At 41.1% G+C, this 25,772-nt stretch overlaps 2 protein-coding genes across 6 annotated transcripts in view; both read left to right on the forward strand.

Annotated features, from left to right (window-relative positions):
- Positions 1-8,012, forward strand: part of EXOC1 (exocyst complex component 1) — a 40,322-nt gene extending 32,310 nt beyond the window's left edge. The window contains 9 exon segments of the mRNA XM_087936628.1: positions 10-173; positions 930-1,040; positions 1,131-1,207; positions 1,946-2,174; positions 3,240-3,423; positions 4,283-4,302; positions 4,304-4,483; positions 5,722-5,916; positions 6,412-8,012. Coding sequence (XP_087792754.1) covers positions 10-173; positions 930-1,040; positions 1,131-1,207; positions 1,946-2,174; positions 3,240-3,423; positions 4,283-4,302; positions 4,304-4,483; positions 5,722-5,916; positions 6,412-6,564 — 1,313 coding nt within the window. The 3' untranslated portion in view covers positions 6,565-8,012.
- A 3,447-nt stretch (positions 8,013-11,459) lies between these two features.
- Positions 11,460-25,772, forward strand: part of CEP135 (centrosomal protein 135) — a 42,764-nt gene continuing 28,451 nt past the window's right edge. For 4 of the 5 annotated variants that reach the window (XM_087936635.1, XM_087936637.1, XM_026699916.2 and 1 more), the window contains exons 1-8: positions 11,460-11,702; positions 13,861-13,985; positions 14,292-14,482; positions 17,759-17,926; positions 20,027-20,168; positions 20,757-20,841; positions 22,338-22,466; positions 23,078-23,293. In XM_087936635.1, coding sequence (XP_087792761.1) covers positions 11,697-11,702; positions 13,861-13,985; positions 14,292-14,482; positions 17,759-17,926; positions 20,027-20,168; positions 20,757-20,841; positions 22,338-22,466; positions 23,078-23,293 — 1,062 coding nt within the window. In that variant the 5' untranslated portion in view covers positions 11,460-11,696. The remainder of the gene's footprint in view (positions 11,703-13,860; positions 13,986-14,291; positions 14,483-17,758; positions 17,927-20,026; positions 20,169-20,756; positions 20,842-22,337; positions 22,467-23,077; positions 23,294-25,772) is intronic. The other variant, XM_087936638.1, reaches the window with a different exon arrangement.

Raw genomic sequence — 25,772 nt, forward strand, 5'->3', positions numbered from 1 at the left:
ACGTTATAGGCCTTCACGGAAGCTCTGGGAAATTGACCGGCTCAACATCTAGCTTAAACAAACTCTCCGTTCAGAGTTCAGGAAGCCGTAGATCTCAGTCATCCTCGTTGCTAGATATGGGAAACATGTCCGCTTCTGACCTTGATGTGGCAGATAGGACTAAGTTTGATAAGGTAATTGCAACGATTCTGGGTATAATTGCATGCCAAACACTAATTTAACACCCATAAATGCCATTGCAACCTTCTTGTTTCGCGTGAATCGGGTATTCCCAGCTCTTTCCCACATCTGCGGGCTGCAATTCTTCATAGTCTTCCTCAGAACTTGATGTCAATGGAAAAAGGATATTCGGTGGGCCCACAAGGATTGGCTGCCTTTTCAGTATGTGGAGAATCCATATGGCAGCAGTTTCTTCATTATCAAGATAGAAAAAGAGGCTATGAATAGGCTAGAAGTTGATCTCCTTGTTTGGGGGGGATCTTTTAATGACTACGTAATCCCTTGCAGGATGGAGTTGGGGCAACTAATGGAGTTGAGTGTTTACTGGCCGGATCCCCTTCCTGTCACCAATGCAGAGTTCGCAGCTGATGTTTACTCATTGTGCGCCCAGGGAGAGAAATATCTGTCACTATCTAGGATCAAACTCACAGCTTCTTGATTGTGAGGCGACAGCTCGACCTTTAGGCCACTGTACCACTCAAGTTGATCTCCTAATATTAGCTTTTAGTATTTTTAAGCACCTTTTAGAAATCTGGCAGAGTTATTTTCTGAGCTAATTCTGCTTTTTCCTTCTTCCTCTAATGGCGTCTTGTGACCAAAGGTACAGTCAATTGAAAACACTTCCATTGCTCTTAAAAGGAACATAATGGCAATAAGACATTTGTAAATGTGTGTTTGTGTGTGCTAAATATCTGTTTTGATCCTCATAGATTTTTGAACAGGTCTTGAGTGAATTAGAGCCACTTTGTCTGGCAGAACAGGACTTTATTAGTAAATTCTTCAAACTTCAACAGCATCTCAGCATTCCTGGAACACCCGTGGTATGAATCTCAATTTGGAAATTATTGACTCAGAACTAAATGGCTGTAACTTTAGCCTGATCTCCATCTAAACTTTCATTTATTTTCCAGAGTGATACTGAGGAGACGGATGGAGGAATTTCAACAAGACCACACAATATTGGTGGGCTGCAATCAGCATATTCAGAGTATGTTTCCAATTAGCAGGGGGGTCTTTTGAACATGAAACACTCTTTGTATCGTGACTAAATTGTGAATCTTGGTCGCTCAGGACTGTTTTGGAAGTTAGCAGCACATAAATCACATAAATAAATGTGCTGCTCTGCGGCAGGGCTGGGATTCGAATTTCTTAACAACCGGTTCTGTGGGTGCGGCCTAATTTGTGGGTGTGGTTTGGTGGTCACGTGACTGGGTGGGCATGGCTTATATGTAAACTCTTCTTTCAGAATCTGAAACCACTGTAAAAGTCTGACTCACAGATGAACACTATACAGAAGCCTGATGATGGCAGATGAGATTCTGCTACAACTTTAAAAGCACAACTACAATGACATGGGAAAATACCCTAACAAAGCTGAATGCTATCTATCTATCTATCTATCTATCTATCTATCTATCTATCTATCTATCTATGTTTGTTGCCCTGCTGAGGTGATACTATTACTAGTATTTTATTAGTGCTTTTCCAACTTGGCACTGACTGGGGAACTCCGATAATTGAAGTCCACACATCAGTTGGAAAAAATACTGCTCAGTTGGAAAAAATACTGAAACAGATCAACATTGGTTTCCCCATGAGGCTCTGTGAAGTGAATGGTGACTTAGAAAAGGAAAAAATAATCAAATAAAGTCCTTAAAATGAATGTTAAATCTCAATATTTGCCTAATGCTTTTAAGTATTATTAATATTTAATACTATGTTGCAGGAATCATATGATCCGGCAAATGATGATAAAAATATTTCGCTGTGTGGAACCAGAACTGAATAACCTCATTGCTCTGGGGGACAAGATTGACAGCTTTAATTCCCTCTATATGCTAGTGAAAATGAGTCATCACGTGTGGACCGCGCAAAATGTGGATCCAACGTCCTTCCTCAGCACAACTCTTGGAAATGTTTTAGTGACTGTCAAACGAAACTTTGATAAATGCATTGTAAGTTTGAAGCACTTCGATGATTTGTAGTGGTTGCATGCAGCTAGGATTCTGGATAAAATTCAAGATTCAAAGTGAGACCATTAGATGGGGTGGCCATAGTGTGTAACAGTGCAGTATTTGTACGTATTATATATATATTTGTACACAAGGACAGTTTTTTCCCGAACGGCATCACTCTGCTAAACAAATATTTCCCTCAACACTGTCCAACTATTTACAAAGTGTACACTACTATTACTGTTAATCTTCTCATCAGTCCTTATCACTCATCCCCTCCCACTTGTGACTGTATGACTGTAACTTTGTCGCTTGTATCCTTACGATTAATATGGACTGTTTCCTAGTACGATTTGATTGATTATTGTACCCTATGACTATTATTGTTGTACCTGATGATTCTTGACTCTCGACGAATATATCTTTCCTTTTAGGTACACTGGGAGCATTTGCACCAAGACAAATTCCTTGTATGTCCAATCAACTTGGCCAATAAAGAATTCTATTCCTCTTCCTCTTCCTTTCCGTTTTGTTTTGTTTTGTTTTGTTTTGTTTTGTTTTGTTTTGTTTCGTTTCGTTTCGTTTCGTTTCATTCCATTCCATTCTATTCTATTCTTCATTTCATTATTCTGTTCTATTCCATTCCATTCTATTCCATTCCATTCCATTCCATTCTATTCTATTCTTCATTTCATTATTCTGTTCTATTCCATTCCATTCCATTCCATTCTATTCTATTCTATTCTATTCTATTCTATTCTATTCTAAACATTTAGCCCCTTAAATGGCGCCCTTGCCCTCCATTTAATGTGGGTGAGAAGACAAAGCAAGATGAAACGAACACACGCTGATCTCGTGCACCCATATTTTTCGTGTAGCAAATGCAGAGGGATGCTAATATACCTTGAGAATCTTCTTTTCCAAATGTAACTAGATTGCCTTTGTTTTTATCATCAAATCAGAGATTCCCTTTTTCATCAGAGATCAGTTACCTGCATGGATATAAAGAGTTTAAGATTAAAAACATGGCTAATCTTTTTTTTTTAAAAAAAAAAATCATTTTAGAGTAATCAGATAAAGCAGATGGAAGATGTAAAGATATCCAAGAAGAGCAAAGTTGGAATCCTTCCTTTCGTTGCTGAATTTGAAGAGTTCGCAGCTTTGGCTGAATCTATATTCAGAAATGCTGAACGCAGAGGAGATCTGGATAAAGCTTACCTGAAACTTATTCGCGCAGTTTTTGCTAATGGTAAAATCTCTTTTCTGATCTGCTGTGTCATAAATAATATCTCATTTTGTTGAAGAATCAGGCTAAAGTCTTACACTGCTGAATCTTGTTATGCGTTATTGTACTACATGTCACTTCCAAATCATTTTTTGTCACGTGAGGGTTGGTACCTATCAATCATGTATGAGGCGTTTCAATATTTCTTCCCATTTCTTTACAACTCTGTTGCCAATTCCCAGATTCCAATTTAGAGGTACTTATCTTATAGGGACAGTCAACAAGCAAACCTAAGACATAGCTGAATCTGGGGCATTTCAAGGAATTATGATTTGAGCAGAACTCTAAGTTATAAATGTGGTTTGCTTGATTTTGACTTTGCCTGCTCTTCAAGCCAAATCCTTATCTATTGCTTAGTAGTTAATTCTCACTAGTTATAGTTAAACAAAGCATGGGCTAGTGTGAAAAAAAACAACAACAGAACAATCTCTTCTGATTCAAATATTGTAATGATGATAACAATGAGAGAAAAGTGGTTTTAAGTAACTGTAGTACATTAAAATCTCTATTCTGCTATTAGAAATGATACTAAAGTTTTTTTTATTTATTTGTTAAATTTAGGAACCACCCATCTTATTATCTTTTATAGTGGTACTTTCTCTCTTATTAGTTTTCTTTCACTGTCATCTTTTTTCTGTTTTATAACTACTAGTTAAGACCTTTTTATTTGTTGTTCGCTATCCTTTACAGTTAACTCTTTGCTTGTTTTTCCAAATTTATCACAATAATCTTCTGACTTGGAAAATAAGCCTAGGTTACCATTGCTCTTTGATATTTCACGGTGGTTTACGTCTCCGCGGGTGTTTTCCTTTTATTTTTGCAGTTGAGAAAGTAGCAAATGAAAAGCCAAAAGACTCCTCGGGATGTGGTTATGATGGAGAACTTTCACCATATCTTTGCAACGCTCTCTCGTTTGAAGATCTCCTGTCTAGAGGCCGAGAAAAAGGAAGCTAAGCAGCAATACACAGATTACTTACAGTTATATGTGATCTACTCTTTGGGACAGCCGCTTGAGAAATTAAATGTAAGATTTTTTTTAGATTTTTTTTCTTTAATTCTAGATTAAAACCAGAAATACGTATTTTTATAGAACGCGCATAAACGTTTTCTCTCCTTCATTAAATCCTCCATTCTTCCAAATCCTTCAAATAATTGTTAAATTAGTAACACTGTTGTTAAGTTGGCAGAAGGTCGCAAAAGGCGATCCCATGGGCCCGGGACACTGCCACCGTCATAAATGTGAGTCGGCTCTCAAGCAGCCCAGTGAAAAATCACGTGATCCCAGGGATGCTGCAGCGGTCATAAGTGTGATAAAGGGTGGATAAGTCACCTTTTTTTCAGCGCCACTGTAAGTTCAAACAGTCAGTCAGCAAACTCTTCTGAGTTGAGGACTTGACTTTATTGTCATAGCACCTCATACAACGAAATTAAATACCATCTTCAGTGTACAATTTATGACCATGAAAATAAAAGACAACACACATCCCTCACATTCTATGCATTGAATTGAAAAACCCCTGATATTGCATTAATATTGCACTATACAGTAGAATTCGAAAGAGCTACTGGGGTAGAAGCGGTTTTTCAGCCTCTTTGTCCTTGTTTTTATTATCTGTCTGCCAGATGGTAATAGTTCAAAAAAAAGGGTGCCCAGGATGAGATGGATCTTTGAGAATGTTTTGAACTTTCTTAAGGCAGCGGGAGCTATAAAGCTCTTCCAAAGAGGGGAGAGGGCAACCCATGATCTTCTGGGCAATGACGTTAACCCTCTGGAATGCTTTCCTATTTGCCCCTGTGCAATTGGCAAACCATACAGAGGTGCAGTATGTTGAAATACTCTCTATGGTGCAGCGGTAGAAGGTCACCAGCAGTTTTTCATTCAGTTGTTGCTTTCTGAGAAATCTCAGGTAGTATAATCTCTGCTGGGCCCTTTTGACCAGGGCTGCAATGTGAGCACCTGTACCTGTAGAAGGTTGGAAGATGCAGGTGAATTGTCTTGCAACAGTTTTGGAAGTGTTGGGGCATGGACAGTGGTGGGATTCAAAATTTTTTTTAACTACGGTTCTGTGGGCGTGGCTTGGTGGATGTGGCAGGGGAAGGATACTGTAAAATCTCCAGTCAGAGGCGGTATTTGCCGGTTCTCCGAACTACTCCAAATTTCCGCTACCGGTTCTCCAGAATTAGTCAGAACCTGCTGAAAGCCACCTCTGGGCATGGAAGCGGGGCCAGCGTGGAGGTGATCTGAGTCCTCTTTCATTGCAGCACTTCTTCGAGGGCGTGGAAGCCCGTGTGGCTCAAGGAGTGCGAGAAGAGGAAGTGAGCTACCAGCTGGCCTTCAGTAAACAAGAGCTAAGAAAGGTTATTAAAGAGTATCCTGGCAAAGAAGTCAAAAAGGGATTGGACAACCTTTATAGAAAGGTGGACAAACATCTGTGTGAAGAAGAAAACCTACTGCAGGTAATGTAAGAAGGCAGGCTCAAAAGAAGGAAATCTATGATGGTTTCCATAATTTGTCTTTTAATCTGAATGACATATTGCAAGGATGAAATTTGAATTATACTAGTTTGGATCAGTATGTAGTATTAGTGATAGGACTTGAATGAATAGTAGTACAGCACATCCTTTCTAGCATGCTGAGGAGAAAAACTGTTCTTTCTTACATGAATAGTTTATGCTGAGGTAAATGTTTGTAGGAAGGACTATGAGGTCATGTAAGCCCCTGTTATCATTTAAGTCAAGCAGACGTAGGTTAGCATCTGAGTGGAAACTCATTGATGCCTCAGGCATTAGTGCCTGAAATTAAATTCACATTCTCTTGGTACTTCTGGAATTTAACACTGAAAGCATTGAATTGTGACTTCACCTGTGGAATTCCGGACTGGAGCTTTTCATTTATTTATTAAAGCTTCATTTTTAATTAAAGCTTCCTTCTTTTTTCTCTCCTTTTGGTAGGTGGTATGGCATTCCATGCAAGATGAATTCATAAGGCAATACAAGCATTTCGAAGGCTTAATAGCACGTTGCTATCCTGGTTCTGGAATTACTATGGAATTTACTATTCAGGATATTTTAGATTACTTCTCCAGCATTGCACAGTCACACTGAAATTTACCCGGCGCAAAACAAGCTCACAAAGTTGCTGGAAAGCATCACTGACACTGGAAGTTGTCATTTTGAGGAATGGCAGGGTGTTCTTAATTATCTTCATACATATCAGCAGCTGGCTTAGGCCAGCTTTCCTCAATGTAACTGCTGTAGTATATAAAATTGGATTACAGTTCTGAGAATTCACAGCAGGATTGTCCTTGGGCCTACTGGCTAAGAATTATGATCCAGTCCATTCAGTTGGAAAGTTGGCCTAGGTAAAAATACTGCCTAATTGTTGGATAAAGAGTGTTGAACTGTACATTTTCACATGTAAGCGGCATGTCAAATGTATATTTATTATACTAACTTCATCTGCTTTCCTAATCCTTTACTTTTAGAAATCAGTAAGTATAGATATTGTATCAACATCTGGTGTTTTCCCCCCCTTGAAAATGCATGTTAATATATAGATTAATAAGATGGCTGAGTTTCTGAGAATTAATTTACAAGATTATGTAATTGCAGCTCTTTTGAAGTATATAAAAAAGCTCTTTACAAAAAAAGTACTTATTTCCTGGGGGAGATTATTAGCGGTGCCTCAGCGTGGCACAAAGGAAAAAATGCTTTATTTCTCCAGAAACACCCAGTGATTGAAGTGAATGTTCAGTGCATTGATTGAGGTTTCCTTGGCAACTCTGAAATTTTTAGATTTAGGCCATCATAACTAAATCTGTTTGAATGGGTTAGGGTTAGAAACAAAAACGCAAGATACTACTCTTCTGTGAAAGAACTGTTGAAACTCAACTTGTCTTTTCTAGGTTATGTCCTAGTATTTAACCTTTTAACTCACATGACACAGAAATCACTTGCCGATGTATTTATCTATCTCAGTTTCTTCCTTACTGTTTTTGCTCAAGCTATTTTGGATATCTTCAGTCGATAAGGATTCCAGGCGCTGTGGAAATTACGTTTTCTCACCTACTGGTTTTATTACTGGTGGAAATGGTGTGGAAACTGGACTACCTCTTTGCAGAACTTCTTTCTATTTAGTAGTAGCAAGAAAGGAATTTGTAGAAATGTTTGGCGTGTTCCTTCCCACAATGTTTTTTCACCATGTACTATACAATGAGCATATGAAGAAAGCAACCTGAACTAGCATGTGATGGTAACAGTTGTCATGCTATTTGACCACACTACAAACACAAATGATAATGTGTACCTTGCTTTCAAAGAGTCAATATGCCATGTCACCCTCCCCGAGGAACTCAACATGTACCTTTCTAATTCTTAGGCCTAAGAACCATTTGTTTATATTCTATTTTAGTTGTGTAGCTTCAGTTTGTTGGCCCTCAGACCATCCTGTATCCAGGCAAATGTTAAATACTTGTACAGCCTTTCCTGATTCAAGTGAAAAGGAGAAAGTGCGTTGGAGAATGAAACGTGAATAAATGTTACCATGCTGATCACGCTGTATCTATTGGTTCTGCATTTACAAAATGGTTGCTATTTTAAAATTCTAAAGCAGCGGTGTCAAACTGGATTTCTTCGAGTGCTCGATCAGCATTGTACTTCTCCGCGGGCCGGAGGAAAGGGGGATGGATGCAGTGGTGGGATTCAAGTTTTTTTTACTACCGGTTCTGTGGGCGTGACTTGATGGGTGTGGCAGGGGAGGGATACTGTAAAATCTCCGGTCTGAGGCGGTATTTGCCGGTTCTCCGAACTACTCCAAATTTCTGCTACCGGTTCTCCAGAACTGGTCAGAACCTGCTGAATACCCCTTCTGGATGGATGCCTCCTGTAGCATTCTGGCTGAAAACAGGCTGCACGGCCTGTGTCTGACCCATTTTTCGGCCTGTTTTCTGTGAGCAGAGTGCTGCAAGAGGCCATGAGGGTGAAAACAAGATGCAGGGAGCTGCACGTGGCCTGTTTTAGCCACCAGAGGCACTGTGGGCCAGTCCTTTGATATTTCCAGGCTGGTCCTGCAGGCCAGATTAAAACATGCCCTGCGGGCTGGATCCGGCCTGCAGGCCTTGAGTTTGACACCCCTGTTCTAAAGGGTCATTTAAAAAAAGCAAATGCATTTGCAAAAAAAAACCAACAGCAACCCTCCAGTTTGCACTAAACTGATGTAGAATGATGGGGGACTCTCATATTTATTTTGAATAGGTGCAATCCAATATTGGTAATCAAAGGAGAATCTTGACAAATTTCATTGGTTTCGTTGATAGTTCAGCGTGGGAAATCAAAAGAAACGATAGCGTGTCAGTCAGCTTAACAAGACAACTTCTTACATGATTGGGGAAGATCCTGAGGACCCATCAGGAAATTCATTGATATCTAACTATCCAGAATCCTGGCACTTGCCAAACTTTAAAGTGCCACATTTGTCTAAGGTGCTTTACATATTTTTTAAAACGAGGTTAGAGAGCACCAGCCTCAGGCACTCATGATCCAGATTTTCAACAGCTCATTAGAGGAGAGAGTCTGAATCAAATAAATTCCAGATAGCTCCTCCTCTGGATTCTGCCTAGATACCCTGGCTTGAAGCATTTTTAGGAAATTAGAAATAATCACAATTGGGTCTGTTCTATTGCAAGAAGAGAAGATTGATTAAATGGGAATCTAGAGACTGCCCATCACAACCATGTTGCCAAGAAGATACCCTCCAATTTCTACCTGTATCTAAAAGGTTACGAAGGCAGGTTAAGCTGGGATCAATTGTACAAAAACTACCTGCTCCTCAGTCAAGATTTACAAAATAATTTTGATTTTAGGTGCTCTTGGGGATCTGGGGAACTATGTTTTCTATTATGACATGTACTGAAGCCGAGATTTCAGGCCAAAGCATGTTCCAAGCTTGCTCATCGTCTCAGTCCACGCTGTGGATCTGGATACAAAGCTGAAGGCTAAAGTGACTTTCTCACTTTTGCTTAGGAAATGGGATGGCCTCGTGCCCCTTTTCATCTCAAATCAACTCTGAAACGGAAAACATGTATGCCCTCCGATCCTTGGACTGTGAAAGATAGGAGGCTTCAGTGTTACCATGGAGGTTCTCCTTCCCTGAGCTCAGAAGTGATTGTCCAAAGTCCATCTCATTGATTAAAATGAAAAGGATGGCCAAGGTTTGGTTGTTTTTGGTTAGCCATTTCTCTTCATCTGATCATCTAATGACTTGACCACTCATTACCTTTGAAAACATTAAGGCATGCAGTGCTGGTCTTTGGAGGAAGACCGTTGTCTCTGACCAGTATCACCAGTCCTGTATCCTCTCCAGAACAACACATCCCCACGCAATGAGCTGCTTCCCAAATCAGCTGAGTCCAGCTATCTGGTGGTTCCAACGCGGTTGCAGTGGAGGCAGATTCTGGGCAAAACTCTTGGCTTTCCCATGAATTGCTGAAGGTCACAGACTCAGCCCTTTTCAGCATAGGAGCACAGAACGGGGAAGTGAAAACCAGGAGGGCCCTGAATGAACAAGACATAAACAAACTTGAGTGATACTGGTCAGAGATAACGGTCTTCCTCCACAGACCAGCACTGCATGCTTTAATGTTTTCAAAGGTAATGAGAAGTCTTGGTGATTACATGAAGATTGCATGAAGAGAAATGGCTAACAAAAACAAAGTCCTTTTCACATCTTTGGTGGTAAAATCCACACCTCATATTCAGCTTCCCTTTAAAAGCTGCGTCAAATTTAACAGGAGACAGTGAAGCAGTTAGAAAAGTTAATGGAATGAATGCATCCTCTACCCTTGGATACGTAGATTTATATCTGGCTGCAAATAACATTTCCTAGGCAAGAGACTCAAAAGCTTCAAATAAAGCATGGTTTTTTTTAAAAAAAAAATCCAGTTGTGCCTTCAGTCCAATGGAATTGAAGACCAAAAGTCTCGTTTTCCTCCCAACAGAAAAGGGGCATTTTTCACAAGGCAACTGGACTGCCTGCTTTTTCTCTGAAGATGTTTCTCTTCTCATCCAAGAAGCTTCTTCAGCGCTTGTTACTCCTGCACCATTCGAAGGCTATTCATCCCAAAGTGCATAGCTAAGTGTCCATGGAGATTCCAAGTCATCCAGGTCATGGTTTTCCCAAAGGTGCTTATTTCATGAGGTTTAGTTTAGTTTACTTTATAACAGATAATCAGAGATGGAAGGGACCTTCTAGGTCATCTAGTCCAACCCCCCACCCAAGTAGGAGACCCGACACCATTTCTGACAAATGGCGGTCCAATCTCTTCTTGAAAGTCATTGTCATTATCATCGCACCTCGTCCAACGAAATTAAATACCATCTTCTGTGTGCATTATGACTATGAAAATAAAACACAAACACCCATCCTTCACATTCTATACATTGAATTAAAAACCCCTGATGTTGCATTAATAATGCGTTACACAGTAGAATTCAATTGAGTTATTTAGTTAATTAAGTTATTTAGTTAGTTAATTCAATAGGTACCTGGATTTTCTGTTTTTTTCTTTGAAGGCATTTTGCTTCTCATCCAAGAAGCTTCTTCAGCTCTGACTTTCATTCTCCACCATCCTGTCAGAGCTGAAGCAGCTTCTTCAAAAGAAAAAGAAAAAAAAAGAAAGTCCAGGTGCCTCATGAAAAAGCCCTTTGGGACAACCATGACCTGGAATCAGGGGGTCTTCATCCTTGGCCCTTGAGCTTCAGGACTTCAACTCCCAGAATTCCTCAGCCAGCGAGCTGAATTCTGGGAGTTGAAGTCCACAGGGTCTTCAAGTGGCCAAGATTGGAGAGACTCCTCCCCCCGTCCTGGATGACTGAGAAGCTCCATAGACATGTGCCGTTCCCACCAAGCTCCAGCAGGGGCCGCTGTGCGCGGACGCGAGAACCCTCCCCCGCCCCTCGTCCGTTGCTTTCCGACGCTTGCGCTCCGCTTTGGTTGCTGGGGCGACCCGAAGAGGAAGTCGCCCGTCCTCCGCGCGCCATTTTCAAACGGGCTCCCTTTTGGTCCGTCCGCCTGCTTTGCGGCGGCGGCGGCGGCGGCGGAGAAGCAGGAAAAGGGGGCAGCAGCCCGGACTTAAAAGGCCGCCCTTTAACCTCCAAGGAGCGGATGAGGGGCGAGCCGCGCGCGACGCAAAGAGCGAAGGCCCTCCCAACGCGGCGGCCCCGTTTCCATGACGACGTAGATGACGGTAGAAGGGTGACGTCGCCCGGCTGGGAGTAGCGCCCGAAGGAGAGGCGGGCGGGGAGGGGAGGGGGACGCGGTCCAGCGAAGCCCGTTAGGCCTTGAGAGCGGGGTCGCCCGGGGAGGCCCCAGCAGGTTCGTGCGGTTGTGGCCCAGCAGGGACCCTCCCCACCCAAACGGGCTGCCAGGTGTTTCAAGCAACCCCCCCCTTTTAATCCACCGCCCCCAGGACGTCCCTTTAACCTCCCTATCCGGTCCTTCAAAAATCCCTTTCACCTCCCCCTCTTCCTTTACTTACCCTGCCCTCCTTCGCTTCTGTATTAATCCCTTTATAGCCCATAATATGCTTTCCAACAACTTCGGGGCAGGTAATTTTCTAAGAAGCAGACTTAGGGGCTCAGCATGGCAGGGGCCTTGGATAGATCTATTCCTTTTGGTCCTTCATCAGAAAGACAGAAAACGACGTGCCTCCTATTTTCCCCTCACTCAATAGTACTTGAACTTGGGTTTTTGTAAAATGGCTTTTTTTTTTCCACTTCCACCCCCATCTATCCCCCACTAAGCTAGTAGGAATGTCCCAAAAGTGCTTTTTATGAGAGGCAGCTGGACTTTCTGGTTTTACTTTTTTCTTTGAAGAGGTTTCGTTTCTCATCCAAGAAGCATCTGAAGTGAAACGTTTTCCAAGACGCTTCTCGGATGAGAAGTGAAACATCTTCAGAAATGTTTTGGATGAGAAGCAAAACGTTTTCAAAGAAGCTGCTTGGATGAGAAGCGAAATGTCTTCAAAGAAGCTGCTTGGATGAGAAGCGAAACATTTTCCAAGCAGCTTCTTGGATGAGAAGTGAAATGTCTTCAAATAAGCTGCTTGGATGAGAAGCGAAACGTTTTCCAAGACGCTTCTTGGATGAGAAGTGAAACGTCTTCAGAAATGTTTTGGATGAGAAGCAAAACGTTTTCAAAGAAGCTTTTTGGATGAGAAGTGAAACGTCTTCAAACAAGCTTGGATGAGAAGCGAAACGTCTTCAAATAAGCTTCTTGGATGAGAAGCGAAATGTCTTCAAATAAGCTGCTTGGAAGAGAAGTGAAACATCTTTAAAGAAAAAGAAAAACCAGAAAATCCAGTTGCCTCTTGAAAAAGTACCTTTGGGACAACTATGACTTGGACGATTGGGAATCTCCATAGACATTTAGTTATGTACTTTGGGGTGAACTAGTATGAATCTCTTCTGATGGCCTGAATGTATGTATAGAATAAAACAAATACAAAGAAGTTGGAGTACAGGTAGTCCTCAACTTACGATCGCAATTGAGCCCAAAATTGATGTTGCTAAGTGAGAAATTTGTTAAGTGACTCTTGCCCCATTTTACGACTTTTCTTGCCACATTCACTTGTTAAGTGAATCACTGCAGTTGTTAAATTAGTAACATGGTTGTTAAGCAAATCTGGTTTCCTCCTTGACTTTGCTTGCCAGAAGGCCGCAAAAGGTGATGACATGAGTCTGGGCCACTACACCTGTCATAAATGTGAGTCAGTTGTCAAGTATCTGAATGTAAATCACGTGACCATGGACATGCTGCAACGGTTATAAGTGCAAAATGGTTAGAAGTCACTTTTTCAATGCCGTTGTAACTTTGAATGGTCTCTAAGCAAACTATTGCAAGTCGAGGCCTATCTTGTAGTGGTTACAATGCTGGTCCAGAAACCAGGAGGCTGCAAGTTCCAGACTTCTAGAGGTGAAAGCTACTGGATGATTTCAGCCAGTTGCTTTCTCTCTCTCAGCCTAACTGACCTCACAGGATTGTTGTTGTGGGAAAATAGGAGGCAGCGAGGCACGTTCACGCTTTGAGTTATGTATAATAAAAGATAAAAGGATGATGATATCGTATTGTTGCTAATAATATTGTATGTTACTATAGACAGGTGTGACTGTCCTTTCATGATATCAGTAAGGGTTCTGTTTGGATCCACACTTTCCCCTTTGTTGACTTCATTTACTAGTTTGAATCGCCAGAATACCATTCCCATCTTTGCAATGAGTTCAACTCAGTGCTGGAGAGCGTGTGATTTGGTCCTATAAGATAATGTTATACATGCATAGTAATTTGTATAGGTTTAATTATTTACTGGTCCCCTTTTTGAATCCATTTTTTTGTTTTTGTTTTAGAGAATCTTCACAATGACTACAGTGGTAGAGCGGAAGTTTGTTAATTTAAGGAAACGATTGGATCAGTTGGGATATCGACAACCACTGGGAGTAGAAAGTTTGCCTTTGGTGGAAAAACTTTTCAGGTATTAAAAAAGGAATGGAAAAAATATTTGGGTCAGTGCAATTCTTTATGGAAGAGGACCCAGTTTAGCAACTTACAAAGTATTATTCCCTTTTGCAGGAAGGATGTAAGGTTTTTCGTATGCATCTTTTTCTAGTTAAATTAATATAAACCTATTGTTTTGCATGTATATTGAGAAAGAAAATTGATTAGTAATCAAAATATATGGTTACTATTCATTATGTGGTGATTCAATAAAATATTTATAGGAAATTGTAAATACAGTTTCAATACTCCATATTTTGATTATTTGTTTTATTAATTTTAGTGACCTTGTTCATACAACTGAGAGCCTCCGGAGCACGAAGTTATCTGCTGGAAAAATCGAAAAAGAATGCAGTAACTTTGATGTTGTTCTGGAACCTTATCGAGAAGAAAATGCTAGGCTCACACGTGAAAATAATGAATTGCATTTAGAAGTTCTGAAATTGAAAGAGCAATTCGAAGAACAAGTCAAAGGTAATACAGTTTTTTTTTTTAAAAAAAAAATCTACCTTAGATTTTGTGGTTTGTCTTTGCTATCTGTTTTTAACTAAGCAAAGTATCGTCCCTAAATCTGCAAATTTCCTACCTTGATTCCACACTTAAGGGTTTTGTTAAAGGCAAATAACATCTCTTATTCCCGTCTTCCATACCTTCAAACTCAAAAGAGAAACAGGTAGCAATACCACACTTACTTTTTCCCCCAATTTTCAATTAATTTGGGAAGAAGATGAAAGTAGAGGCTAAATTCTGGTTATACAAGTAAAGTTTTATTTAAAAGAACAGAAAACCACTGACGTTATTTTGTGCAAGCAGATTCAGACCAGGAACCTGGAAACAGTTTTAAAGAAACTACTTTTGAGCTAACTATTAATCAAGTGTCTATAAATGGAGGTAGTCCTCATTTACCAACTGTAATTGGGCCAGAAACTCAATTGCTGACTGATGTCATGTGTCACAGTGTTATGTGTCCATGCCGAATTATAATTATAATTTAAGTTGCTGCTGTTAAGCAAATTGCGAGTAGTTCACAGCTTTTTCTGGCTTCCCCATTGATTTTGCTTGTTGAAATCTGGCAGGGAAGTTTTCGTATGGTGATTATGTGACCATGGGATGCTGCAATATCATTGCAAGCTGGTCGCCAGGCCGACCGTTGAAACTTCGAATGATGGCTAAATGGATGGAAGTTAAACAAGGCAGTCGTAGACTGTACAGAATTAACATTTTCATTTACTAATTTTGTAAGAGAAATAAAACCATGTCGTATTATTTGGGGGAACAATTCCAGGTTTTCAGCTGACATTCACTTTGTGGTGGCTGTAAAGCAAACTCCCTGGGCATTAAGAGCGCTCACTGTTTTGGCTGGAAGCTGGAAGTAAATGTTGATTTCTGGCAAAAAAAAAAATGTCATAAATTGTACTCATGTGACTGTGGAGCGTTGCAAACATAAATAAAAATAATAAGCAAAAATAAATGTGAGCTGGTTGCCAAGCATCCAAAATGCAATCGGAAGACAGGAGAGGTGATGTCAGAACTTTGAAACCAGGTCGTAAGTCCCTTTTGAGGGTTCTGTCAAAACTTCTAATGGTTACTAAGTTGAGGAATACCTGCCACTAAATCATTGATAAGGCCAGTGATTTAATTCTGGCTAAACAATTTTGTCATCATAATGAATGCAATATTTTTGAGAGTGGTGCGGTGGCCTAGAGGTGGAGCTCTCGCCTCACAATCAGGAGGCTGTGAGTTTGATTCTAGGTAGAGGCAGATATTTCATTCTCTGGACACAATGAAAATATACCCACTGAACAAAGCTCTGCATTGGTGACAGGAAGGGCATCCGGTCAGTAAACACTCTGCTCCATTCAGTTATCCTGACTCCACCCTGCAAGGGATTATGGGGTCATTAAAAGGAGATGATGATGAATGACTGCTATAGTTGTCTAGTCTGCTAAAATGGTTGCAACAGGTTGTGCAATATAGAATAAAATAACAGGGTTGGAAGGGACCTTGGAGGTCTTCTAGTCCAGCCAATGGACCGGGGGCCACTGGTGGACCGGGGGCCACTGGTGGTCTGCGAGAAAATTCTGGTGGTCCACAGAGAAATGTCATCCCCAAAGGAATTTATCCAGGCTGTGCAGGAACACAAGCCTGTGCCACCCACATGGACCGTGGGAACATAAGGCTTGCATTACTTACACTGCAAACAACACGAGGTAGTGAGGGGAGGGGGGAAAGGGCGGAGGGGGGGAACTTGTCCCCCTTGCCCCACGCACCTGGCCTGGCCACCGGGCTGCTCCTTGCTGCTTCTTTCTTCTGCTTTTGGATGCACGCAAGGAAAGCAGCAAAAGTCTTTCTTTCTCTCCCCCAAACTCCACCAGAAATGAGTCTTTGGGACCCTGCAAGGCCTCCTGCTCCAAGAAGCTGTGCCGGCAAAGACTCATTTCTGGCGGAGTTTGGTGGAAGAAAAAGAAAGACTTCTGCTGCATCTACTACTTTCCTTGCACGAAGTCAAAAGTCTCTCTTCCCCTGAGAACGGAGCTGGAGACGGCATCCTGCAATCCCAAATAAAGAATGATCGATCGGTAGGAAAACGGGCTGGGGAATTTTCCTGCAGGCTTTTTTGGAGATTTTCCCGGGGTTTCTGCTGCTTTCTGCAGAAACCCTGGAAAAATGTCAGCAAGCCACCGTCAGTCTAAATTCATATTAGTGGTCCCTGGGATTTAAAATGATGAGTTTGGTGGTCCCTGAGGTCCAAAAGGTTGGCGACCCCTGTTCTAGTCCAACCCTACACCATTTCAGACAAATGATTGCCCAATCTCTTCTTAAAAACTTCCAGTGTTGGAGCATTCACAACTTCTGGAGGCAAGTTGTTCCACTGATTTAATTGTTAACTGTCAGGAAATTTCTCCTTAGTTCTAGGTTGCTTCTCTCCTTGATTAGTTTCTATCCATTGCTTCTTCAAATATTCCTTTGCTTTTCTCCATATCGTCTACAGCCGCGGCCCCTAACCTTTTGGGCACCAGGGACCGGTTCTGCGGAGAGAGGTTTTGCAATGGACCAGAGGGGGCATGGTTTTGCGTGCTGCCTGCATTTTGGAGTTTCAGGCATGCCGTGTCCCGGTGCCGGTCCACAGACTGGGGGTTGGGAACCCCTGGTCTACAGCTCCGCGAATGTTCTCTACTTTCCCTTCCTTTCTGTCCTCCCCATGTAGGCTGTTTCAAATACCCTTCTTATTTCAGAAGAGCGCTGCTATACTGCCATTCATGGAAATAAAGGTGATGCAGACATTTTGTTTCCCAGCGTGCTAACTTCCTATGCATTTTTATTTTTTTAAAAAAAAAATCGGGCAGAACAATGAATTCGGTGGTTATTAAGGGTGATGACTATATACATGAGCTCTGTCAGCACACTGTTGCCTATGATTATGATCAATACTCATAAATACGTTAATGTAATAATTTTTGATGCTGCTGCTTTTCTGTTCAATCATGTCAACCAGCTCTCGCTCTCTCTCTCTCTCTCTCTCTCCTTCCCTCCCTCCCTCCTTCCTAAGCATTTTCTGATCTTGCCTGACGTCTTTCAGTTGTTCTGTGCTCTGTCTGGTGTTGGCTTGGATAACGTCCAGATGCCATGTTTTTTTGGCAGCTTTATAATAATTCTAGATGCAAGAAAATAGTTTTTGAAGCCTTTCTTATGGTTAGCCTTGTGCAGTTAAACTAGAAGCATGGAATCAAATTGTTCTCCTCCTTACAGATTTGAAAGCTACTTTGAGGAAATTTGAACATGAGAATTCCGATATGAAATTTCTGAATAATCAGTATATACATAAAATGAGGTCACTAGAAAAAGAAAACAAAGCCAAGACTGACAAAATTCAACAGCTTCAAGAGAAAAATCTGCAAGCTGTGGTGCAGACGCCAGGTACAGTGACAACCTATGTGCTCCTCATTCTGGTCTGATGATTCTTTTATTGGACTGTAATTCTGTGCACTCTTCCTACCATTGAAGTAATCCTTTGGCTCCAGAAACTAAGTATCAGTTTAAGCACTTGATCCTGAGGAGCAGGACAAAACAAATACATGAGTATTTCAATGGACTGTCTTTCTAAAAACTTTACTATGTAGGCTTCAAAGAAGGTGTAAATTATCTTTATTCTCTGAGTACCAGGTACAAATTCAGTCTTCCTATTGTTATGCTTTCTTCAATTCTCAGTTTTACTGTTTAAAACCTATAGTATTTTAGTAACACACACGCTAATTTGCTTGAAAATGCCAGGGAATAGCCTCTAACTTATTTTGGTGGATCTCAGAAATACTAAACATGGCTGGATGGACCTGATTCGAACTTTAAAGAGAGTACCAGGAAAAACCAGGTTAATTGATTTATGATTGGTTGTTTAGCGATCATTTGAGATTACAGTGGAAATCCACCCCACAAACAAAAGGTATTTTCAACCTGGTTTCAAAGTTGTAACTGCTGCAGGACCTCCCTGGCCAAGTACACGAAATTTGTGATTATTTGCCCTTACAACTGACCAAAGAGATGTTGCAGCGCACCCCCACTTACCTTCCCTATTCTGCCTCACTGGGTGTCCACAGGCCTTGGATCTGCTTCCCACTCCCTCATTTGGGTCCCTTGCAGGCCTTGGATTTGCTTCCATCCCACCGGGTTTCACACCTTCCTCCCCAAGCCTTATCACCGACCGCACGCTTACCATTGGAAGAGCTCTGGCGCTTGCATTGGTGAAGAAAAAGCAGGCCACTCCGCTCTTCGGTTGTCCCTGGGTTGCATGTCTCCACCCAGGAAGCACGCGCCATTTTCGGGATGGCTGCCGTGAGCGCAATCGGTGATCGAGTAGGAGAAGGTTTGGGGACCTGGTGAAATGCGAAGAAGGCCCAAGACCTAACGGGGACTGGAGGTGATGGTGGTGTAATAACAGGTCCAAAGCATGCACAGGCCCTTAGGGGTGGGAATCAGAGCCCAGGATGCTTCAGAGGATGAGGAAGATTTTGTCAGGCTCTGAGCAGGTAGGCCCTTGATTTGAGCTGGGGCCCCCAGGGCCTCCCCTGTAGCCTCTGGTCTGCACAGTGCACAAAAACTCTTATTGCAGCATGAAAAAGGTGGGGCCAAAACTTGAGTCTTTGGGAAGGGGATGTTTTAGGGGGTAGAGTGGTGCCTTACCACTTATCTTGTACTTAAAATTCTCCCAAGATCAGGGTGTTTAGCTGGTGAAATGATGCCTTAACTATTAGCAAGGTTTAAGATTTTGCAGTGGCAAAATTCTGTGTTGCTGCAATGTCTCCTTGGAAAAAAATGGTTACAGAATTATAGCTGTCAATTTGTGACAACTTTTGGAGATAGAACAATCTTTGGAAAATGATATTTACACACATACTTATTGGCTTTCCACTCATGTAAACCAGGGAGTGCCCCTAGCTGTTTGAGAACATGTATTTTCTTAACGGATGTTTTTATCCACTATTAATATATTATAATGTGTCAGTATTTTATATATATATATTGTAAATAGTGATGTCTGTAGCTGGTCTAAGTCCGCAATAAAGTTCTATTCTATTCTATTCTATTCTATTCTATTCTATTCTATTCTATTCTATTCTATTCTTTAAAATCATCCGTCACCACCACCCACGATGAACGGTTTCATCCATCCGAAAAAGTATAGAAAAGAGCTCTGAGGGCGTCTACAAAACAGGTCCTAGGAATTGCATCAAGACTGCTGGTCTCTATTTCATGTATTTGTATGCCCTTGATGTTTCTTAATCATGCATAATTTTTTATTGCAGCACAAAAATTATTTATGTTACAAATTTTTAATTAGCTGATGAATAAATGTATTATTTTACTGTTCACATCATCACAAAAAGATCTTATTTAAAGTGTTGCTGATAAGTAGTTTGACTTCAAAAATATGAAACCCTGTAATTTCCACTTTGTATATGAATTATGTATGAAAAGACGTGACCTGTCCAAACTCCTACTCAAACGCATTTATCTTTGAAGGTGGTAAGAAACGAAACATTCCATTTCGACGTCAGCGTATGCAAATAGATCAGCCAGTTCCTCCTTCAGGGATTGGCGCCTATCCAGTTCCTCAACCAAATGACCCATATATTGCCGATCTTCTTCAAGTGGCCGACAACAGGTGAATAAGCTTCAGCGATATTTCAAGGGTCATCTCAATCATTGGCATTAGGGGTGGATGCGGGGTGTGTGTGTGCAGTTTTAGAAGAAATGCATAATGTATGCATGCTTATTTATATTACCCCATCCTTGTCTGAGAAACTGAACATTTCCACAGAGATATTTATTTACTTATCCATTATGTAGATTAGATTTGAAGAGTATAGTGGAGCTCTTACTATAGCTCATCTGCTTGTTTTTCCCCTTTTATGTATCAGATCTAAAAGTGACGTAGTTTCTTTCATACTTGGCGGTCTTGTTTAAGAGAAAGGGGGATTTGGATTTTGTGAAACCATGTTTTTCTCAACCTTCTACCAGTTCATTTTTTTCCTCTGGGAGATCTTTGGCCATAAATGGTGGAAACTTTTCATACTGTAATATACAAACATGACAGTGGAAAGCCCATATCTAACTATGAATCTCCTTAACAGTGAAGGATATCTACAAAATTCTAAATTTCTAAGGAAAGCTTTTTTTCATAAATGCATTTAAAACTGGAAGTTTGTGTGCATGACAGAGGTGGTTTACACATATGTATTGAATATTTCAGAATTCATGAGCTGCAGATTGAAGTAGATGACTTGCAGGAAAAACTAGAGATAGCTGAACGTGAAATGAAAAATTACAGCAAACAGGTATGTTAAGCTCTTAATAGTTTTGCCTATGAATTTGCTAATATCATCTATAGTTTCTGTAATATTGAATAATGAATTTATTATTATTGTCCCATCTCTTTCTCTATATCTATACATATACAGTATATCTATATTTTCTTTCTCTGTCTCTCTCTCTCTCTTTCTCTCTCTCTCTTTCTCTCTCTTTCTCTCTCTCTCTCCCTCTTTCTCTCTCTCCCTCTCTTTCTCTTTCTCTGTCTCTCTTTTTTTCTCTCTCTCTTTCTATCTCTCTCTCCCTCTTTCTCTCTCTTTCTCTCTCTCTCTTTTTCTCTTTCTTTCTCTCTCTTTCTCTTTTTCTTTCTCTTTCTCTCTTTCTCTCTCTCTCTCTCCCTCCTCTCTCTCTCCCTCTCTTTCTCTCTTTCTCTCTCTCTCTTTCTCTCTGTTTCTCTCTCTCTTTCTCTGTTTCTCTTTCTCCCTTTCTCTCTCCCTTTCTCTCTCCCTTTCTCTCTCTCTCTCTCTCTCTCTCTTTCTCGTGCACACACACACACACACACACACACACACACACACACACACCAACTCCAGGCAGCGAACATACCTAATATTCCTGCCTCCTACCGTATTTTCCCATCACCACAACCTTATGAGGTTTGTCTTGAGAGAAAAAGTGGTGACTGGCCCTAAGTCACACAGCTGACTTTGATGTTTCAGGGCGGTCAGAATTCAGTCTCCCAGTTTCTAGGCCGGCACCTTAACCGCTTCACCAAACTGGATTTCATCTCGTAATATTAGAGACGTACAATCCATGCACAAACCATTCTATGCACAGAGCAGCCAGCTTATTGTGATCTGTGTCCAGATTAAAATATTCCCATTTTATGTCTGAACTGAAACATACAAGTCCTGGACGGATAAGGGCAAGAGAGTTGAGGAGACAGCAGGAAAATATTGGCTGCAACTGGGGGAGATATGGAAAGGAAAGAGTGGTATCACTTGGGCTGGGAAGGGTAGAATGGAATGGCCAATATCCTTGGCTTCAGCTGCACCCTATTCAAGGTCTTTCCTAACTTTCCACAGTCCATTTTTTCCATGTTTAATGCTACACTTGAAGTCAAGGACATTGGCAGCAGCAAAGGGGAGGTAGAAACCCTGGAAAATGAGTGTGGGTGAATTGGTTGGATAGCTACTACTACCGGTGTTCTTGGCTTCAGGCTCAGTGGTTAGAATGCAATATTGCACACTAACTCTGCTGAGGGCCAAGGGTTCGATCCTCACCCGCTCAAGGTTGACTCAGCTTTCCATCCTTCCAAGGTCGGTAAAAAGAGGAGCCAGATTGTAGGGGGCAAGAGGCTGACTGCAAACTGCTTAAAAAAGGATTATGAAGCACTACGAAGTGGTGTATAAGTCTAAGTGCTATTGCTATTACTATTCAAGTAGCGCATAATGTGTACGATCATTTCATGGGCATATGAGTTATAGCACTAACAGTGTTAACACGGTTATTTTTTTCATTGAAGGTTGAGCTCCGAGACAATGAGATTGAACGTTTAGCAGTCGCCCTAGATGGCGGTCGTTCTCATGATGTAATATCTCTGGAAGCCAAAAGCAGAAGTAATGAAAAAATTATTGATCACTTGAATTTGCAGGTAACGCTGGTGACTCTCTTTCAGCTTCTACATCTAGAGATCCCTAAAGCATAACCTAAAACTCTAAAATATGGATCCCCTTAAAATTAGCCAAAGTACAGTGAAATTTCCATATTCTGCCCCTTGATTCAATGGACTTCCCATGCAAATGGCTAAAATTTTCAAGTGCCATTTGGCATAATAGCATTACATAAATAATGCAACAGGCCAGGTGTCGGTTTATGTAATTTTTCATGATAATGACATCTTCATACAAATGAAAAACAGACACAATTAGTCCATTAAAATGAGATTTCACTGTAATTATTGACATTTCCTGGAGAACTACTTTTGGAGTCTTGATTTGATGAATGTATGCAGATTGCAGTTAAAGTTATCTTAATTATGCTCTTTATGCCTTTCCAGAGTTATTTTGAAATGTCTGGATCCAGTATATAACTAATGCGACTATGTATAACTTAGGAGACTTTTTGTCATTCACAGATTGAATGTACTGATTTGTATTCTAAGGGCAGAAAGTACTGTGTTTGTTCATTATGGAAAATCCTTGAAGGAATTTCTAAATTTTGTTCAAGTGAATTTAACTAGATACGTGATGTCACTATTTATAGGTTGAATTTCTACAGCAAACAAAAAAAGATCTTGAAAAGCGCATAGAAGATCTTTTGGATAGCAGGCAAAATATGACTAGTGAGGTGGCTCATTTAAGCAACAAAAATGAAGAACTGTGTCAAGAATTGACTGAAATTGATCACCTGGCCCAACAGTTGGAGAGGCATAAAGAAATTGTGCTTGAAACTGCAGATAAAGAAATTGGAGAGGCTAAGGTAAGAAAATCTTGGGAATTACGAGAACATCAAGAATAAGTTCCAATTCCTTGAGAAAACATTCCACAGTTTGTTTTCTTTCACAATTCATTTTTTGTTTTAAATGTTACACAGTATAAAGTTTTAAGCTGAAGAAGTTTTCTTGTATTTTTACTAATTAAAAAAAATTAATAATGTTAGTTTTAATGGTTTTGTGCAGCTCTGCATAACTGAATAAGAATTTTCATATTTTGCTGTTGATTAGAATGTATATAACATCTTTCTAGATTTGATAAGTGGAAAAGCTCCGAAGTTAGCTGAGAAACTAATTAAGAGTTCCTTAAAATATGGAATAGGATTAGTATTTCATAAAGCTACATACAGATTACTTAATAGAACTCCGTGGGGACATTCAACCAAAAGGAAATAACAAGTCTTTAGTATGAAACTGATTAAGATCTTTTCGCTTTCAGGCAGCAGCTGCCAGTGGCCCAGCATTCAGTTAAGGTCACAGAACTGAGCTTTTTAATTTGCAGTTAGGACTTTTCAGGGAAGCACCGGGCAGTGGAGAGATGCAGTAAAGGAAGAGAGAGCTAGTTTAGTCAATCTTTCTGCTCTGGGGTGGCAGGAGCCTATCATGGGACAGCTATTAGCTGAATGTAACGATGAACATGTGAACGAGAGAGAGACAGAGGCCCTGCACAGGTTATTAATGTGGGCCTAGATTGTACTTTTTCATCACTATCGTAACTGGAAACAGTTGCTGTCCAGGGCAGTTGCTAAGTAAGAAATACCTGCACAGCCATTAAAATTCTTTTGGAACATTTTATTACAATAATATTGAACATGAAGCACACTTGAATGGGAAAGATTACCAGGGATCTCAGAATAGACTGGAAAATGGTGTGTGTGTGTGGGGGGGAATATATCCTGGGAGAAGGCAGGGATAAGCCACTTCCAAACTATTGCCCAGAAAATTGCATTCAAAATCTCAACTTGATGTCATGTTTACGTCTTATAGGAAGAATAATATTCACTGCAGAGAGCCATACTTCTGTGTTTATATTTTGAAATATCCATATAATTCCTTTTTTCACCCTTATGATCGGTTTGTGTCTTCTTTCATCTTGGGTTCTCTGCCTTAGGTCTGGGAGTTTCTGTGCAGTATCTACTGGACAGGGAGCTCTGATTTTCCTGGAATCTGTTGGAGCCACTCTCCAAATTTAGGAGTCACAGCCCTGAGTGCTCCTACTACCGCTGGAAAGACATTGGCCTTCCTTTCCACATCCTCTCTAGTTCTTCCTTCAGGTCCTGGCACTTCCCCAGTGTCTTGTATTCCACCTAACTGATATTCTTGTCACTGCTACATCCATCGCCACTGCTGTGTTTTGGTCCTTGTCTGCTATCACTTTGTCTGCCTGATTGGCAAATATCTACTTGCTTGCATGGACCTGGAAGTCCCGCAGGAACTTAGCCATGTTATATTTTGCAATCTTCTATGGAATTTTCTATCTGGACTTGGGAAGGTCTATTTCAACTGTGGCCTCACTAGCGCAGTGTACAGCGGTATTGTTGCTTCTCGTGATCTTCATGCTATCCCCCCGTTGATGCAGCCGAAGACTGAATTGGCTGTTTTGGCAGCTGCAACACACTGCTGGCTCAGACTTAAGTGGTGGTTCACTAGATTCCTGTCACAGTTAACTATTGTTGAGCCAGGAACTGCCTATTCTATACCTGTGTGCATTTGGTTTTTCCGGCCTAAGTGCTAGGGCCCATTCCAGCTACTTGGTGGTGCCATTCAGCGTCTGCCGTTCCTGCCTGCATCTTACATTGTCATGCTCCCAATCTGGGGTGTGTGTGTGTGTGTGAGTTGGAACAAAAAATGCCAGACATGGAGAGGGCGGCTCCGTTGGCCTTGGAGGAAACTGAGGAAGGGCAGAGTCAGTCTAGGCAAGACTTTTCTGAAATAGTAAGGCCTGCAGGCAGGGAGGGAGGAACAGAGGCAAGGGGAACATGTGGGACAGAACTCAAGCGAGGAGCTGGGATCACCCCTTCCTGATCCAAGGGCTTGGCGAGCAGAGAGGAGATGAGATCAGGGCAGACGGAGCAGTCTACATGCGAGGAGAGTCTCCCGCCCATCTTCACAAGGCACACTGGGGGACTGAGACTTAAGGAGACGCTGTGGAGGGGGGCATTTGTCGGGAACAAACACTGAAATGTTTGAACTGGCTAAGAGTCCTTGCAAGAGCCCCCCAAGCCCCAAAAACTTTAACCTTAGACTTTCTACTATTGACCTCACCCCTTTCCTGAGAGGTCTGTAGGGGGTATGCATAAGCGCACCAACGTGCCTACCGTCCCTGTCCGATTGTTTCTTTTTATTACTTATACGTATCCATGTATTCATAACTATGTTGATACATATACTTGTTATCTTGTAAGCAATTGACAAACCAAATAAAATAAAAAATAAATAAATTCCTGTGGGCATTCTGGACTAATT

Source organism: Pseudonaja textilis, chromosome 6 (assembly GCF_049901715.1).
Source record: "Pseudonaja textilis isolate UNSWEBS1 chromosome 6, rPseTex1.2, whole genome shotgun sequence".
Lineage (NCBI taxonomy): Eukaryota > Metazoa > Chordata > Lepidosauria > Squamata > Elapidae > Pseudonaja > Pseudonaja textilis.